Raw genomic sequence first — 17,238 nt, forward strand, 5'->3', positions numbered from 1 at the left:
GCAGCTGCTGTACTAGGAGGGAGCTGCTTCTGGCAAGTGTAACGCCCGTGTCGTGCCGCTTCCTGAGGCGGTGATTATCCCTCTTCCAGGTCTGCACTTGCTCTTCACCAGTAAAGTGAAAGAGTAACATAAAACTTTATTTGACTCCAAAGTATGTACCAGTGATTTACAAAGACTGTCTTTAATACTACAACTTAAAAACAGATCATAATTACATTTGTTTAAGATGGACATGTTAAAAACCCATTTTACAATATTTACCCCTCATAAAAAAAAAAAAAAACAACAAACCCAATATAATGATATAAGTTACAAGTCCATTTCAGAAGCAAGATTTTGTCCCCAGGTGGCTAGATATATATATACACACACAAAAATATATATATGATGTGTAAGTGCACAAGTGAACTAGGTGTCTTGGGAGAGTTTTTTTTCAAGTGAGGACTGTACTACACCAGGCATGAGTGAGGCTGAGCAGGAGCAGGCGACTGCTGGCGGGGCGGGCGAGGGCCGAGTGACACCTTGCGCCCAGCCAGACTCGGAGGTAACCGTTCTTTATTCCCTTTCAAGCAAGTTTCTTGCTTCATGCAACAGGACTTCTGTCAGTGTATCTACCAGTGCTGAATGCAACTGCGGAGGGTCAGTGGTACTTGTCCTTCCGCTTTCCCTCAGCAGTTCTCCCAGCCTATTTTGTTCCTTCTTTTATTCTTATAAATTAAGCTGATAAAGAAGATGCTAATTCTGTGAACAGAATTTTGTCCAAGTTTCCCCTTGCAGCGCTCTTTGCATAGTGGTGGCAGGTGAACTGAGACTGCCCTTGGGGGAGGTTAAATGGGCCCTTGCTTATAAAAACACAAAAGTGACGGAATTAATCCAGTTTGTCCTAATTGCATTTATTATAAAACAGAGGCTGCCTACAGCCTTTAGCAGAAGACAGTCTGTGACTGTTATTAATAGCCTCAAGTGTTCTGTGAACTAAATCTATGTGCGTTTTAAGTGTGGGGTAAAGGGAACAGGATTTAGGACATGATGCACAGCTGCTGTGTGCTGCAGCTCACGCTCCGCAGAGGGCAGCCGCTCTTACCACGAGCCGTGTGGCAGCGGGAGTCCTGTTGCAGACGCTTGACCACTGGGGAAGGGCTCAGACCTGTCTCCACATCCTGCTCTGAGTTTTTGGTTATATTTGTGAAAGATGTCCCTGAAGTGCCCCCTTAACCCCACTTTCCGCCCCTGCCCACCTTCCCTGTGGATTCGTGGTTTGCCTCTGGTTTTGGCTCGAGACTTGCACCTGCAGTCACTGGAGATCAGGTATGTCTGACCACGGTTAATGCTATCGAGAAGGTGTTGCCTGGGACCCAGGGAGCACGGCAGCTTTCTGTCGGTCAGGCTGTACATGGAGGTGCACCTACTTACAGCACGGGGCAACCCCTAAGGCCAACGGAGCCCCTGACAGTCCCGGCTCGTGGCAGGTCCACGTGGCTCCAGTTAATCACCAGGTTCCTTATACAGCCCACGTAATGAGGGAGGGGAGGTAATGGTGACACTGTGCTGGCCTTGTTGGTCTCTGCAGAAGGAGCGAGTAAAAGCAAACATTAGTCTGGCTAATAAGAAAGAGGGCAGGGGATTAAGTACCCCATCTTGCACCCACAATAGTCTCTCTTAGTTGTGGGGTATTTAATTCTGAAGCATGTCTTTCCCAACTCACCTAGCAGCCCTCCCATGTAAAAGGTCGCCCTTGCGCTGGGTGCAGGAGGCTGGCTGGGTCCCACGGTGTAGTTGCCTTCTGTGTCCACGCGCACCTGGATTCTGTTTCTCCATTTGGTAACTTTGAAAGCAAACAAGGGTCAGTGCTGCTTCCTCTCACCCGGAGAGCGAAAGTCCACCTCTGCCCCCTGGCACAGACCGGTGCTGGAGCAGAGCAGAACTACTGAGAGGGTCAGGGGACCTGGCCTGGTTCTTGGGAAGCACCCAGAGTTTGGAGAGCCTCCCCCAAAAAACCTGTCCTTTGGCCACAGCAGCCACCCATAAAGCACCATGTCTTGATCTATTGGGGTGGGATGGCACACGCTGGGCGTAAGGGGATCAGCTCAGACTGGCTCTGGCCACAGATGGGGAGAGGTCCTGAAGCTGAAAATACACCAGCAGTACCTCATGGTTCTCACCCAGCACTGGGCTGAGCAAGATAAGGGCTTAAAATAGAGCTATGCTAAGAGGGGGGCTGTAGCTGTGGACCCCACCCCCACCCCCAGAAAGGGCTCAATGCAAAACCTTAGCATTTGCTCAATGGTAAATACATTAAAGGCTAAATTTTGCCCATGCAAGTGTGAATCCTGCAAATGGTCCCAGCTGTGGGCTTTGAGCACTTAGGACACAATCTGCGCACGTCAGGCTTTCGCTTTCAGCAGGACAGCCCTGGATGGAGCCCAGGCCAGGAATGGCCCAGCAGAACTGTGGGACATCCCCAGCCTCACCAGCTGCGCCAGGACCTGGGGATGCACCCTGTCTCTCCTGCCCACCAGATCTGACAGACTAACAAGATTAGGCAAGGACTCTTAATTAGAAAATTACTTAAGAGCAGCTATGATCTCCCAAATTAAGTGCATACAGGTGGGAGCTGGGGTTTAAATAACCAAGGAAGGGCTCTGGTCTCCCCCCAAGAGATATGGGCTGAGCAGCATCCCAGAGCCAAGTGCTGGATGTCACCTCACCCGTGATGGTGTGCCACTGCCCGTCACAGAGGGACGGGCACATCACCGATGCGGAGAACTCATCAGCCCCAGCATTCGCTCTCACAGTGACCTGATGTGTGAGAGACAAACCCATTAGATCCCAGTGAGCTGAGCAGGGGGGCAAGGAGATGGCTGCTGCCTCTGAAAACCCATGGGGAAGCCACCCTCCCACTACCTTCGTCTGCTCCATGTACAGCAGGAGATGGTGGCTGCTTCTTGTGCTGATGTGGAAGATGAGGCCAGAAGCACTGCGGGGACGGACCTCCAGTGTCACCTCCAAGTCCTGCTCAGTTGCCACTGCATTAGCTGGAAGAGAAATGCTGCTGGTGAGGAGGGGGACAAGGGACCTCCCATGCGACACGTCCCTCCCAGGGCCATGGGAGCCAGCCCAGGCTGCTATGGGGTACCTAGGACGACGGACCCGCCATCTGCAGTGAAGAAGACTCCACTCTCCAGGACGCCCTCATAGCATGGTGTCACCCCAAAGGTGCGTGAGGGGGCACCCAGGGGCCTCCTGTCCAGCTGTGGGTTCCGCAGGCAGCCATCAAAGCTGGAGGCCGATGCAACCTGTGGTGAGCGGCCACCAGAGTGAGCATGGAGGGGCCAGAAAAGAGCACGCATGGGACCTGGCTGAGGTAGGGTAATACCATAGGACCACCGTGCCCTTACCGGTATGTGAGCCTTGGCTTTTCCAGCCGGGATCCCCCCCACGTACAAGGGGGTCTGGGCCACAAAGAGCCTTGGAGTGGCCACTGCAGCATCCTGGGCTCGCAGCCCATCAATGACCAGCTGGGCTCGGCTCTGGTCTCTGCTGAAGAAGACCTGCAAGGAGCAAAGATCAGTGCCAGGGCTGGGGGCTTCCTGGGTTGGGAGGAGCCCCAGGGCTGCATCCAGGGAAGGGAGACCTCAGCTCAGAGGTTCAGCCAGCCCTGGCTGTGTTTTTGCTGTTCCCTTTGCTCCCACGGGACCACGGGTGTCCCATGCGCAATTAGGAAGCGATGCCTAGAGCAGGGCTGCACCAAGCCAACCCCTGCTCAGGCACCCAGCCATGGGGGGGCTCATGGGAGCAACGTGGCCCAACGAGGTCCTGCTGAGCCCTGACCCTCCGCTCACCGTGTGCCACCGCCCGTCGTGGTACTTGTCCTTGCTGCGGATGCGCAGCCGCCGCCCGCCGACATTCAAGAGGAAGACAAAGCGCCCGCTGGAGACGAAGAGAGCCATGAAGGTGCCTCGCTTGCCCTCCACATAGAAAAGCAGCCCGCTGGAGGAGTTCAGCTTCACCTCCAGGGAGAAATGGGACCTGTGGAGACAGAGGGGTGATGAGAGGACCCTGCTCTCCCACAGCTGCAAAGGACACCCGCTCTCCAAGCGATGGTCCCTGGGGCTGAGCTTGTATGGGGTGGGCATAGGGTGAGCCTCACCTCCAGCGAAAGGAGTCTGGGATCTCCTCAAACTCCCAGCGACTGCTTGGGGCACCCCCAAAGCGGAAGGTGCCCCCGGCTGCATGGGGCTGTGGGTGCAGCCGGCAGAGCCCATCCCGATCGTGGCGGCGGTCCTTCAAGGCAGGCTTGCCCAGCACCTACACAAGAGGCACCAAGGAATTGGGTGAGGGGAGCATCCCTGCAGGAGTCACAGGGCACAGGTGCTCAGTGAGAGGGCAATCGTGGCATCTGAGGAGAATGGGGAGGGGGATGTGGGGAGTTTTGGCAGCAGCTGGTACCTTGGGTTTCTGCCTGTCCTTCTTCGGAGTGACTCTAAGTTGCCGCAGCTGCTCACCCCAAGGACAGCTCATGGTGACGTTGATGCTTTCCACGTTCTGCTGCAGGTCCACCACCATCTGCGGCTCTGTCGTCCTACACACAAGCAGAAGGGGTCCCCATCACCGGGCCAGCCAGGGGGCAGGAAGGGGCTGAGCCCTGCTCTCTGGGAAGCAGCACAGCAATGCTCACCGCTTGACAAAGACGTTCCCGATGCAGCCGGTGAGGTTGCTGAGGGCACCGGGCTCTGGTGAGCCCCCAAGCTGGAAGAGTGGCCATGCATTCTGCCGTCGCTGCCTCCGGCTGGACCCAGTGCCTGTTGCGGTGTCTTGCAGCTCGTCGTCCACGTACAGCCGGACCCTGCGGGGAATGAGCATGGGCCGAGAGGGTCTCTGCGGCCATGTCCACGCCACCCCCCGCGCACCGCCAGGACACGTACCCATGAGCATCGCTGTAGAAAGCCACGTAGTGGGTCCTGTCATCTGCATAGGCATTTTCAGTGGTGACTTCGGTTTTCAGCAAGTTCAAGGTCAGCTGGCCCCTCTGGAGGGACACCTGGCACGTCCCCTCCTGCAGAAAGCATCACCCCATTTCTGCTCAGTAGCTGAACCCCAAGGAAGAGCCCATTTCACCCCACACACACCCTCCAGGAGCTCGTGGTGCAAATTTTACTGTGGATTCACCCCCTGGCCCCACCAAAATCCCGCCCTTTCCCAAGGGGGAGCAGCACCGTCCCCAGAGCAGGAGCAGACGTTTCTGCCCTGCTGCTGGGATACGCCAGGGGACTGCAGGTGCCCACCTGGGTGGCGTGGTGGTAGAGCAGCCCCTCGCGCTGGCTCGTCCGGAAGCTGAAGCCGCTGTAGAAGTCCTGCAGCCCTGGCACGTCCTTCAGGGCCAGGGTCAGGTAGCCATGGCCATGGACGCTGACTGAGCGAGCCACCTGCAAGGAACACCACGGAGGTGAGGTGAGAGCCCAGCCCTAGCATTGCAGGAGTGCTGGGAGGGTGACCAAGACACTTAGGTCCTCGCTGGGTCTGGGCAGTGCTATGGCCAGCCACGTGGAGCACCTTGCCAAAAGCCCCTGCACCAAGGACCTGGGGATTTTATGTTTGTCCCTATATGAATGAGGGGAGATCAGGCCTGTCCTGGGGGTCCTGCACTCCCTTTCCATGACAGACCTTTTCCCTCAGCATGCTGGCCAGGCCGCTAGGGCTTTGTGCTTACCAGGAGGTCCGAGGTGCACCCATAGCTCACACCGACAGTGCTCATGCGCTTCAGGTCGACGTATTTGCCGAGAGCCTTCAAGCCCTTCATGCAGCCTCGGATGGGCCCACCCGTGGGGAAGAGCGCTTTCAAGCTGCAGGAGAAGCAAGCGGTGTTACAAGGACAGCCCCAGGGAGCATCCAGCCCTGGGTAGGATCTGGCCCTGCAGCCCTTCAGACAAGAGTGCCTGGGAAGGGCCCATGACAGCCGTGGGTATCTCCGGTGCCTCAGGTACAAGGCTGCTCCAAAGCACCCAGCACGGCAAAGGAGGACTTGGTGACACCCACCAGCACCTCATCCCTCACCAGAGATGGAGATGTCCCATCCTCAAAAGCTCACGGTGATGAGCAGGAAGAGGAAATCTTCCCTCAGAGCTTCAGCAGGGTCCCAACAGCCCTGGATGTGGCTGAGAAAGGGCCAGGGCCACCACCAGGGACACTGGAGGGGAAGATGTGGACTGTCCCACCCCACCATGGGCTAGACCCACCTGGGGGGCAGCACAGCTGGGGGCACACCACCCAGGTAGTAAGAGACAGCGTTCTCCAGGGAGTTCTCCTGCTCCACCATGAAGATGGTGAGACGCTCCAGCCGCACCAGGATGCGCTTCTTGTTATTCATTTTGAGGAGGAAAATCTGGATCTGGAGACAGAGGAGAAAAATGATCTTCCAGCCTGGGGCGATTAGGTCCCTCACAGAGGGCAGCATGAGGTGCCTGGTTCATGTGTTTAGTCAAAGCACTTCTTGCAGTTCTTCCCCACCAAAAACAAGGGTCTGGGTGCCCCCCTCCACCCTCTGGATGAGGAGCCCTCCAAGGGAGCCAGGCAGGTGGCTGTTCCCCCTTACCGCTTTGTTTGTGGTGCTGCTGATGGTGAGGGAGGAGGAGTTGCTGCTGGGTTTTGCCATCTCCAGGCCGGTGCTGAAGTCATAGTACAGCACCAGCTTCCCATCCCGGATGGCCAGACACAGGAACTGGCCCTGGGGGAGGCAGGACAGATACTCAGCCCCACGTCCTGGTGTCCAGCGTGCAGCCGTGGTGCTGAGCCTGACCTGCCCTTTAGCACTGGTGGGAGCAGGTCCCGCTGCTGGTGCCTTGGCACATCACTCTGACAATTATTGGGTATTCAGCTGCAAACAGCAGCCCTGTGCTGGAGCACAGGGATGGCACCACAAGCTGGAAATGCGTCTTGCAGCATTGCTTGGCCCAGTGACCCTAGACTGGCTTGGAAGGTCTGTGAGAGGGTGCTCTTGGACTTTAGGGGAGTCCCTCCAGCACCAGACAAGTGATTGCCTCTGCTGCGAGGTCTGGGTCCAGTCCTTTTGTGGCTCTTAACAATAGTGCAGAAATGCTGCTCCAAGTAGCACTGCCACCTCCAAATCCCTCTTCTCCCCAGGGCCCTGAACTGGGAATGCCTGCAAGTGGGGCTGGGATTGCCCTAGCCCACCAGCTGAGGAGTGAAGGCCCCCCAAGGGAGCAAGCACCTGCCTGATTCTCCAGGAAGAAGAGGATGCCATTGTAGGAGACCACCCGGATCTCCTGCTCGAAGCGCTTGGTTGTGCCGAACTGGCTCTCAAACTTGATCTCCGCGTAACCAGTGCCATCAAAGTAGGAGCCGTCAGTCAACCAAGGGTCTCCTGTTGACTTGGACCTGTGCCACACAAGAAGAGATCCAAGGCATCACTCCAAAGCCAACTGCCATGCTCTGGGGCAGCCAAGGGTCAGGGTAAGTGCCACAGAGCAGAGCTGCCCCCAGCCTGGGCATGGTGTCCTACCTTGCACAGGGCTTCTCGGCAGTGGTATCCACCTGGAAGGTGCGTTGGAAGTTGTACAGGCTCACCACCTCCTCATTCAGTGTGTCCAGCTCCAGGCACCCGCGGTAGTTGGGATAGCGCAAAGTGGGAGGAGGCTGTGAGTGAAACCAGATAATTAGGGCAAGTTTGATCCTGGTTTTCCCATTAAATCAAGGTGTTTCCTCCCCAAGAGGCTCCAAAGGTATCACTGATACCTCCTAGAAAACCAAGCCTCCTGCCCTGCTGCCTGTCTCACCGTGAAGCTGGAAGGGTAGCCACCCATGTAGAAGACCACGTTGTGCGGGTCGAGGTTGAGCAGCCCCTGCTCCCCCTTGGCCACACTGTCTCCCTTGGTCTCGTGCACCGTCTGCCTCTCCACGATCACCGACATGTGCCCATACTGCAGGATCCTGCAGCAGGGAGGGAAGGTCAAGACAAGGGGAGACCCCCAAAGAGGAGCAAACCCTGCCCTCCCTGAGCAAAGGGCCTCCCCACACAGCCCTACCAAAAAGGAGTGCATCTCCCACTGGGGAGCCCCACAGAAGCAGTTCATTGAAAGGAGTCAGCACTCGTTATCAGCACTGCCACATGTCTGAATGGATCCTCCATGACAAGTTTCATCTTTCTGCTCCTGCAGGAGCCTCCAGACCCTCCATGACCTGGTAAGACACCATCTCCCTGCTAGTTTTTTTGAGGTATCTCAGTGTTGGTCATTTAAGGACAACTGGATGATGGAGTCCACAGCACCTCTGCAAGCTCAGGGCCTGTCTGGGCTTGGGCATAGCGCTACGCACATCCACTGCAGGGACAGCCTCCCTCTGAACTTCCTCAGGATGTGTCCCATCAGTCTCCTACCTGTTGATGCTGATGGTGGCAAACTGCTCTCCAATATCCTCGTCAACAGTTAGGGAGGCTGGCTCCTCATCGCCCAGTTTGTAGACCCACTGCACTTTGCGGTCCTTAAGCACGATGCCCAGGTAGTCTCCAGTGGCCTGAATGCAGGGAGAGACAAGGCCACACGTTGGCATTTGGGAGAGGCAGGAGTGCCAAGTGATGCTCTCCATGATGCTCCCAGGGTTGCGCTGGCCAAGCACCCCATGCACACTGCTCTCCCCATCCACCCCAGCCAGGCTGATGGCTGCACCCAGGGCCTGTTCATCTTCCCCACAAAGACACATGGGGAGCAGGTGAAGGGAGAGGGGCTGACATCCAGGCGTGATCCCCCACCAATGCTACCAACAAGGGCTCCCGCTGCCCTCCTGTCCACAGAGCCCCATCTCACCTCCCGGCTGCCCAGGTACAACACAAACCGCCCCTCCTCTGTCCCGTCCTGCTGCCGGCTCCTGGGCTCAGGGTTTTGGATGTAGAATTTTAGGGATGTATAGGCTGCCAAATCCTGCAGGTTGCTGGGCATCCGGACCTGCACACCTGAGCTGCCGTTGAACTTCATGGGGACTTTCACCTGAAGGGAGAGAAATCAAAATCCATGGCACTGAAACCACTGCTGCTGCCTCTCTTGTCATTGCCAGCGCTACCAAGTCAAAGATTCTGTTGTTGTCCCATGAGAAAGGGACCCTTCCTGGTGGCCCCAGAGCTCTTCCAGATACCCCTCCCATTTGCATACCACCATCAGGTAAGCCCCCATTCACCCCAAGCCCCTGGCACCCTGTGTACAGTCCTCACCCTCCCATGAGCCTACCTTGCTGGCGGCATTTCTCGCCTGCGTGATGAGCTGCCGGATCCGTACAATGTTCTCCGACACGGTGGCATTCTTATTCCTCCTGTTCTCTAGGCTGCTCAGCTTCCCCAGCAGCAGCGGGATGGTGCTTTCCAGGCTGGACACTGGGGTTGGAGGGGAGCCAGGGGTTAGTGAGGAAGGGAGATGTAAAGCTCAGGCAGTTTTGAGACATGCAAGTCAAAGCAGCAGCAGCGGGAGGCAGAGTCACAGAATGATCCCCTAAATCCAGCAGCCTTGGTGGGGGCTCGTGAAAATGCTCTAGCGCATGCAAACTCCTGCAGTAAAGGTACAGGTGATACAGACACTATAGGGTGAGAAAAGAAACTAAAGTGCCAGGACTTAAAGCACCCAGTACTGGCTGCTACCTCCCTCTGCTCTTGACCTGGAGATGCAAAGCACAGTTTCCCAAAGCACAAACTCTGGGGACATCTGTCCATGCACTGGCTCATGCCAGACTCAGCCCTGGCAGCCCAGCAGGCTCTGCACTCACCAGATTTCCTGGCATCCTGGACTGCCTGATTCAGGTCTTCATTTCGAAGGTCTCCATACTGGTCTTTCCACTCATCCAGATTCTTCTTCATGGTGCTCAGGGTATCTTCCACTCTCGCAGCTGTTTCGTTGGCCTCAGCAGCTGCCACTTTGGCATTCTGGATTGCCTTTTTTGTGTCCTCTGGAAGGAAGGGAGGAAAATCTCTGAGATGGCCAGGAGCAGGGAGGAAGCACCCTTGGGTCACAGCCTGGGCGTGAGGAAGGTAGCAGAGAGAACCGGCCTAGCTACCCCAGGACAAACCTTGGTCCCTGCCCAGCATGTCCTGCACAGACTGGAGCTGGCTCAGGAGCTGCTCCTTCTTCACACGGAGGTCAGCCAGCTTGTCCTTTGCTGTCTGCAGAGCGCCCTTAATAGCTGCAATTAAAGAAATGCATACATCATGTGTTGGATCTTAGTCCAGTCTGAAGGACATCACACCCTGCAAGGAGCCTCCCTCACCCCCGTTGAGTTTTCTCTGCTCTCTCCTCACAGCCTCCTCCAGGTTGCTGCTGTTCCTCTTCAGCTCTTTAGAGATGGCCCCGAGATTTTCTGATATGACATTCTGTAAAACAAACACACACTGCCTGCAATTCTGAAGAGGAATTCCAGTCTCTGGCCCTGACTGCACACAAAAATGCCCATTCAGACAGCTGCAGCAGGGTGTGCTGCTGGGCTGTGATGGGGAGACCCAAACCCCAAGAGTCTGGCCCCAGCCACGGCAGAGGTTCTGCTCTCTGGCACAGAACAATGTGCTCAAGTCTCAGAGGGAAGGGGCAGCAGATCCCTGTGTGTGGGTGTGAAAAGCTGGAGGACTGTTGAGGGAGTCTGGCTTTTGCTCATCTTCACAGGGCTCCCTATAGCACGTACCATCAAAGCCTTGCTGGCTGCCTCATCAGCATCGTGGGCTGCTCGCTCAGCTTTTTTCACAGCTTCAATGATGCTGGCGTAGGCATTAGAGGCGTCAATTGCCCGCTGGATAAAGCCATCCTGGTTTGTGTCCTGGATAATGCTGTGTTGGAAGATGAAGCCATCAAGTCCACGGAGACCCCTCAAGCTGGGCTTTTGCCCATGCCCCCAGAGACATACCCCTTTGGGTTCCTCATCACAATGTGTTCTCCAGGATAAAGCTTTGGAGATGGTACCCTGCTGTTCCCCTGCCATGACGTGGGACTGCAGTTTCCCATCCTTTGGTAGGAGATGGCCTGACTAGTCCTGAGTGTCAGGACCAGTGCCTCACCTGGACAGGTTCCTTGCGAGCTCATCGAGGAGCCGGGCATGCTCCTCTGCCTGCTCCACGATGGGGATCTTGCTGCTGGCTGGGGAGAACTTCTTGACCCGCTCGGTCAGGGGCAGCTTTGCCCCATCCAGGAGGGCTGCCAGCTTCTCGTATGCCTGCAAGGACACACGTCACTCCTGAGGGCTGCCACCCCTTCACACTCTGCCCATGTCAAAGTACCTCCACCGCTCACCTCCTTTGCACTCTCCATCTTCTGCAGGAAGTCAGAGACCTGGGCCAGAGAGTCCTTGGCCATCTGCAGGGTCTCCTGTACCAGCGTGTGCTGCTTTTGGAGTTCATGGCTCTTTTGCTAGACACACAGATGAAGGGTTAGGCACTGGCAGGGCTGGGGTAGGCACCCCCTCACTGCATGGCGGTATGGGACCACCTGGTGAAGGCCTACCTGACTCTCCTCCAGGTTGTTGCGGTTCAGGCTGTTCAAGTCCTCCGTCTGCCTGGTTTTGTTCACAGCCTCATTGAGGGCGTCACGGAGATCCATCAGCTGGGAGCTGTGCTGCGCCAGCCGGTCCCGGATGCTGCTCACCAGGTCCTGGTTGGACTCCCAGCGGGCGTGCAGCTCGCTCTTCACCTGATGCAGCACTGAGGAGGGAGGAGATGAGAACCATGGCTACTTCATCCTCCTGCGTTAAAGGGCTCTTTCTGTGCTTTGCTGTGGAAAAGCCTGGTTCTGGTCCCACTTGGCAGGTATCAAGGCCAGAAGTGACCTTCTTCCCTCCCTCTTTAAGCCTGGATAGCACAGCAGCTCGTCCAAAATGGTCTCCAAAGCCCCACTGCTGGTGAAAGGGACGGGACCTCTTTCAGAAAGACACCCAGCCATGCCTGAAAGGTTCCAGATGATGGAGAAACCCCACCTGAGGCTTGTTCCAGTGCTTGATTACTCCCACTGTGAAAAATTACTTATTTCTACGAAAAGCCAGTGTATAGTTCCCGCTTTCAGCAGGACTGTGCTTTGCCACTGCCTGTTAATCAGAAGCGCTTGCTCCCTGCAGTGCCAGCGTGCCTGGTTATGTAGTGGGGATTTGTGTGGGAGCACAATCCACGCCCTTGCTCACACAAGGGATGCCCTCTGGATGGGAGAGCTTCTGAGCGTGGTGGGCTGCTGGTTGTTACTCTGGACCCCTTTCCTGTGACAGTGGATATGAAGAAACATGGGGTGATTTATTCACATCCACAACTGATGCATACATAATGGGTATGCATAATACCCTGGTTCTAGGGTTGTCATTTTTGGTCATCAAACAGAACAACCCGACTAATACAATCTGCTCTAAAATTCACCTTAAGGGAAATCTTAAATCACGCATTTAGTGCATGAACGTGGGCTCCACATCAGGCTTCAAGGAATGGCTAGACCCAGCAGGATCTGTGCAGCCCTGTCCTATGACACTGAGCCAGACTCACGCTTCTGAGCCTCCTCATGCTCGCGCCTTGCAAGCTCCTCCTGGCTGCCCAGACTCCGCTCCTTCATCTCCCTCAACATTCTTTCCACCTCGGCCATCTTCTGCCGAAACTCCTCAGTGGAGGTGGTGCTGGTGTTTGCTGCCCCAAGCCTGGCCATCTGCCGCACCAAGTCTGCAGAGAAATCCAGATCCCCCGTTAGCATTGACCAACCCACGTCCTTCATAATCCTCCCAGATCCTTCCCCTCTTACATCACCCTCAACAAACTGCAGCCAGCTTTCGCGCTGGTACCCGAATTGTTTGAAATCACTCGGGTATTGCCCCATGTTTCTGTCTCCTTGGCCTTTACAGTAACACATGCTATATCCCAAGCACCTTTTTGTGGCTTTACCTCCTCTCCTAGATCCAGTCACTCCCTGTTTTGCTAAATCTCTCTGAAACAGTAGTGCAGATTGGCCCAGTTTTATGCATTCTAATAACATTTGTGCAAGTCTAATGTGTTTTTTTTTTCCCAAAGACTGGGTTTGGCCAAACAGCTGGGACTCACAATAAGCCTGGTCTACCTGAACAGCCAGAATTCTACAGGGATTTCCATTTCATTTGTATTTCCCCTTGTTTTCTCCACGGCTCTTTCTAAGCAATGCAGTACTTGGTGCTGTTTGAAAGCAAGAGCATGGCATTCCCAGCAGGAAAAACCTACAAACCAGACACCCTTCTTTACCTACCTGCAATGCCTTTCTGAATGCTTTGGATATTTAGCAGGAGATGCTCCCCTCTCTGGTGAGTCTCTCTCGTGTGCTGCTCAATCCGTTTTGCTTCTCTGTGAGTCATCGTCATCTACAACAATCAACACTGGCTTAGCTGAAGTACGAGATGATGTTTTATGTGATCTCTCAGCAGGAAAGACGTTCCCAAAAGGCACATAAGCCTTGGCAATGTGCAGCTTTTGAGGTCCTTGAACCATGTCTCTTCCAACAGCCTGCCCTGTGCTGCTCACCCACGATGCATTTAGTGATGGTCTTACTTAGCATCATCAGAGAAGCACAAGCAACGAATGCAGCTTCACTGCAACGGGCTCTGGATCCTGAAACAGCCCTAAGACCACAGAGGACAGTACTGTCCTGCACTCTTAACACAGGAAAAGCCCTGACCAGGACACAAGAACAGATGGAGGGCTGCAGTTTGGCCGTTCAGAGCATAGACTGTGTATACTTACGTCTACACACGAGACAATTTGTCCATGCAGCTGCCCGGAGACATACATCATCAGAGACTTTTCCCTCTCCCTTAGATTAGGAGCAGGCAGTTTATAAATAAAATCAAATCTTATTCAGTTTTTAAGTTTGCTGAAGACACAAATGGCATTTTTTGGACTACATACAGATTGCATCTTGCAAAATGTGTTGCTGTACTGAAGCCTCCAAGGACTATTGCAATAAAAAACTCATTTTGTGAAAGGGCCCAGGCTCTCCCTGCCACAGCATGGATACATCCAGGATGGACCTGGATGTTTACATTCCTTCCTCATACGCTTCTTCTATAAATGACATATTATTGAATTTCTTTTTACCGCTTGAAGTTGGAGCCCCTCAAAAGCAAGTAATTAATCAAGAAACAACCATCAATATCACGATGTTTAACAGCCCTCCACGGAAGGAATGCAGGTAATCTAGCTTGGGTATCTAAGTAAGAGACCCCAAGCCTAGTGCTGGCTGGGCAGGAGATCCATCCTGCCTGAACTATGCTCCTCGCAGCCTTCAAAGCCCTTATTTTAGGCAAAAGGAGGGACTCGTGATCTGGCAAAGGAAGATGGAAAATACCCTACTTTGTGCTGCAGCGCGTTCAGGTCCTGTGTGAGGTCCACGTTCTCATCCTCCAGCTCGTCAGCCCTTTGCCTGACCTTGTTCATGGCTCTCTGGTACTCACGCAGCTGGTTCTGGAAAAAAAGAGCTGAAATCAGGCCAATGGGCCAAGAAACATGGGCAAAAAGTTATGTTAAACCTTCCACGTACAGCGATGGTCACCATAGTGCTGTTCAGACCGTGGAGGCGAGCCCAGGCGATGGAGCTGGCACTGAGGTTGACCAGCTGGTTGCGAATGGAGGGGAAGGACATCTCGATGCTCTGCAGATCCTCCAGCAGAAGCTGGACACAGCTGTCGCACACTGCCAGGGGAACAGAGCGGTCAGCACAGGGCCCTTTCCCGGGGCTTCTCTCACCTCCTTCCCCAGGACTGCAGGACACAGACCTTCACACCTCACACTGTCTGGACCATTTGCCACGGGGATCTCGTAGTCGTGCGTGCAGACGTCGCACTGCTTCCCTGTCAGCCCGTTGGAGCAGGTGCACTCCCCGGTGCGCGGGTCGCAGGAGCCTCCTCTGCACTCACACTCTGCCGAGTTTAATAACAGGAAAACACCCAGGGCATCGTTTTGTGCTGTTGCCACCCCGGTAGGAGGGGAAGGGGTTGTTATATTCCAGATGTGCGATTGCATCCCTGCTTATCCACATGCTACTGCTGGGGATTCTCCCTGTGCAAACCAACAACACCCACAGGAACCCAGAGAGCAGTCCGTTGTTTTCCACCTTTCACAATTCAATTAGCACACGTGCCACCAATGCCATGCCCCGCTTCTCCGCGCGTGGCACCCAACACCCGGGAAGCAGGACTCACTTGTACAGCCGCTCTCGCTGAAGCCCCAGTAGCCCGGGGCGCACTGCTGGCAGCGCAAGCCGCTGACGCCGGGCAGGCAGCTGCACTGGCCTGTCTGTGCGTGGCAGCTGCTCCCCACAGCGCCGACGTCGCAATCACACCTCCGGCAGCCAGAGCATCCCTCGAAGCCGTAGTACCCCTCCTAGGGAAAAGCAGAGCAGCGGGTGCTCTGTTCAGCAAGAAGGCATGCGTGCTTCCATCCTGGGGCAGGCTGAGGTGATGTGAGACCCTGGTCTTGCTTTCTAGGAGTGTTTCGACCACCACAAAACCCATATCAACATGGCAAAGACATGTAGCTGCAATACGAGCCGACATACCACAGCACTGCCCTGCAAACCTGCTCTTGCCCTGTAACTCCCACACCACATGCATGCAGGGAAACAGGGTTTATTGCAGTTTCCCAAAGAGTACCACATTACTGCCCAGGCTGCAGCTGAACCCTGCCTCCATCACTTGCTGCCAGGTATTTAATAGGCTTTCGCCATTAATAGGCAGATCATGCAAATCCAGTCCTAACCACCTGGCTGCCAGCGCAGCTGCCAGCACCGCTCTGCTCACAGGCCCGGGGACAACACACCGGGGCCGCCCGTCACCCCCGTGCCAAGGACAGGCACCGTCCCAGTACGCAGGCGGCCCTCACCTCGCAGCGGTCACAGTGCCGGCCCGTCACTCCAGTCTTGCAGAAGCACTGGCCAGTTTGCGGATGGCACGACTCTGTCCCACAAGGCGAGCAGTTGCACTCTGCCAGGGAAAAATACACCCAGTTATATGCCAAGCAGACTGCTCAGCCACTCACAAACCTTATTCCTGACAGGGAATCCTATTTCTCCCATATCTATCACAGTCAGAGCTCCTGCCAACAACTCATTCCCGTGACACCTGCCCAGGGCAGACCCCCTTTTGTGAGCTGCAATTCGGCTGCTGCTCCTCACAGGTAGATGAGCAGGGCTGGGAGTGGGCTGTGCAAACCCACACTCCCAAGGGAGCGCCAGCGCCGCTGCTGCAGTAGCTGCTCGGGGCAAGGCTGTTTCAGCCTGGCTGTGGTTTGGCGGCTTGCATTCGGGGGTGGATTGGAAGTTATGGAGTTGTGATGCTGGAGGGCAGGTTTTTGGAGTTGTTTTTTTTCTTATTATCATCTTTGGAGGATGCCTGCAATGTGTACAACTGAGCACATGACTCATCAGGGCAAGACACAGCCTGGCTAAGGTGCTAAAAACATCCACGGTCAGTCTGTCCATCTTCCCCCCCCCCAGTGCTTGCTGCCTGCCCCACTCACGCGTGCAGTTCTTGGCTGCCACCGCATCCCCGTAGTAGCCGGGGGTGCAGACCTCACACCGTGCGCCAGCCGTGTGGTGCATGCACCCCGTGCAGGCGCCGGTCAGGGAGTCGCAGCTACTGAACAGCATGTTGGGATCTGTGTTCCCGCTGCAGTCACAGGGCTGGCACGAGCTGCCTATCACCAAGGGATTGCCGTAGTATCCTGGGGCACACCTGGAGAAATACAGCAAGTTAAAACACAGCCAGGCATTGGGGGGGATCGCCACAGCTCATGCCCACACCATGCTTGAGTCTTGTGCAATTATAACAGCACAAGCATCCAACACTTGTAACTGCTGCAACCCTCGGGGATCTCAAAGCACTTTGTGTTTTGCCTCACGATACCCCAGAAAGGTGCATTTATCACAGACTGCAAGTCAAGGCAAAGCACAGCTAAGTAATAGACCTGTGGCAACACAATAAATCAGCAGTGAAGACAGCAATAGGGCATTTGCAGGCTGAAAAGGATTGAAAGAAATCCTGCCAGTGCAAAGCACACTGGGGGCAGAGCCAACCATGTCCTTTGCAGTCTCTACTAGGACAACTGAACTTCTGCCACAGCAGTGGCTGCAGCGGACTTGGGTGTGCATGGCCTCAGAAACATGGGTGCCATCACCCTTACCGCTCACAGTTGGGTCCAGTGTAGCCGGGCTTGCAGAGGCACTGTGTGTTGGATCCCTTGTGGACACAACCAACGGCAAAACTGAA

General features: G+C 55.2%; 1 protein-coding gene across 2 annotated transcripts in view; it reads right to left on the minus strand.

Moving 5' to 3' along the window:
- Window positions 1-116: 116 nt before the first annotated feature.
- The window catches only part of LAMA5 (laminin subunit alpha 5), a 95,988-nt gene continuing 78,866 nt past the window's right edge, over window positions 117-17,238 (minus strand). For both annotated transcript variants that reach the window (XM_064465366.1, XM_064465365.1), the window contains exons 44-80: window positions 17,153-17,233; window positions 16,490-16,704; window positions 15,854-15,954; window positions 15,175-15,355; window positions 14,749-14,892; window positions 14,514-14,665; window positions 14,327-14,437; window positions 13,227-13,338; window positions 12,503-12,673; window positions 11,484-11,680; window positions 11,274-11,390; window positions 11,042-11,196; window positions 10,672-10,813; window positions 10,264-10,366; window positions 10,066-10,179; window positions 9,766-9,945; window positions 9,237-9,379; window positions 8,820-8,999; window positions 8,393-8,529; window positions 7,794-7,947; window positions 7,520-7,653; window positions 7,233-7,395; window positions 6,593-6,724; window positions 6,237-6,388; window positions 5,711-5,843; window positions 5,286-5,426; window positions 4,926-5,056; window positions 4,679-4,846; window positions 4,450-4,582; window positions 4,151-4,308; window positions 3,843-4,029; window positions 3,399-3,551; window positions 3,137-3,296; window positions 2,905-3,035; window positions 2,709-2,799; window positions 1,706-1,825; window positions 117-1,564 (exon numbers count right to left, since the gene is read on the minus strand). In XM_064465366.1, the coding sequence (XP_064321436.1) occupies window positions 1,410-1,564; window positions 1,706-1,825; window positions 2,709-2,799; window positions 2,905-3,035; window positions 3,137-3,296; window positions 3,399-3,551; window positions 3,843-4,029; window positions 4,151-4,308; window positions 4,450-4,582; window positions 4,679-4,846; window positions 4,926-5,056; window positions 5,286-5,426; window positions 5,711-5,843; window positions 6,237-6,388; window positions 6,593-6,724; window positions 7,233-7,395; window positions 7,520-7,653; window positions 7,794-7,947; window positions 8,393-8,529; window positions 8,820-8,999; window positions 9,237-9,379; window positions 9,766-9,945; window positions 10,066-10,179; window positions 10,264-10,366; window positions 10,672-10,813; window positions 11,042-11,196; window positions 11,274-11,390; window positions 11,484-11,680; window positions 12,503-12,673; window positions 13,227-13,338; window positions 14,327-14,437; window positions 14,514-14,665; window positions 14,749-14,892; window positions 15,175-15,355; window positions 15,854-15,954; window positions 16,490-16,704; window positions 17,153-17,233 (5,332 nt within the window). In that variant the 3' untranslated portion in view covers window positions 117-1,409. The remainder of the gene's footprint in view (window positions 1,565-1,705; window positions 1,826-2,708; window positions 2,800-2,904; window positions 3,036-3,136; window positions 3,297-3,398; window positions 3,552-3,842; window positions 4,030-4,150; window positions 4,309-4,449; window positions 4,583-4,678; window positions 4,847-4,925; window positions 5,057-5,285; window positions 5,427-5,710; window positions 5,844-6,236; window positions 6,389-6,592; window positions 6,725-7,232; window positions 7,396-7,519; window positions 7,654-7,793; window positions 7,948-8,392; window positions 8,530-8,819; window positions 9,000-9,236; window positions 9,380-9,765; window positions 9,946-10,065; window positions 10,180-10,263; window positions 10,367-10,671; window positions 10,814-11,041; window positions 11,197-11,273; window positions 11,391-11,483; window positions 11,681-12,502; window positions 12,674-13,226; window positions 13,339-14,326; window positions 14,438-14,513; window positions 14,666-14,748; window positions 14,893-15,174; window positions 15,356-15,853; window positions 15,955-16,489; window positions 16,705-17,152; window positions 17,234-17,238) is intronic.

The sequence above is a fragment of the Phalacrocorax carbo genome, chromosome 14 (assembly GCF_963921805.1).
Source record: "Phalacrocorax carbo chromosome 14, bPhaCar2.1, whole genome shotgun sequence".
NCBI lineage: Eukaryota > Metazoa > Chordata > Aves > Suliformes > Phalacrocoracidae > Phalacrocorax > Phalacrocorax carbo.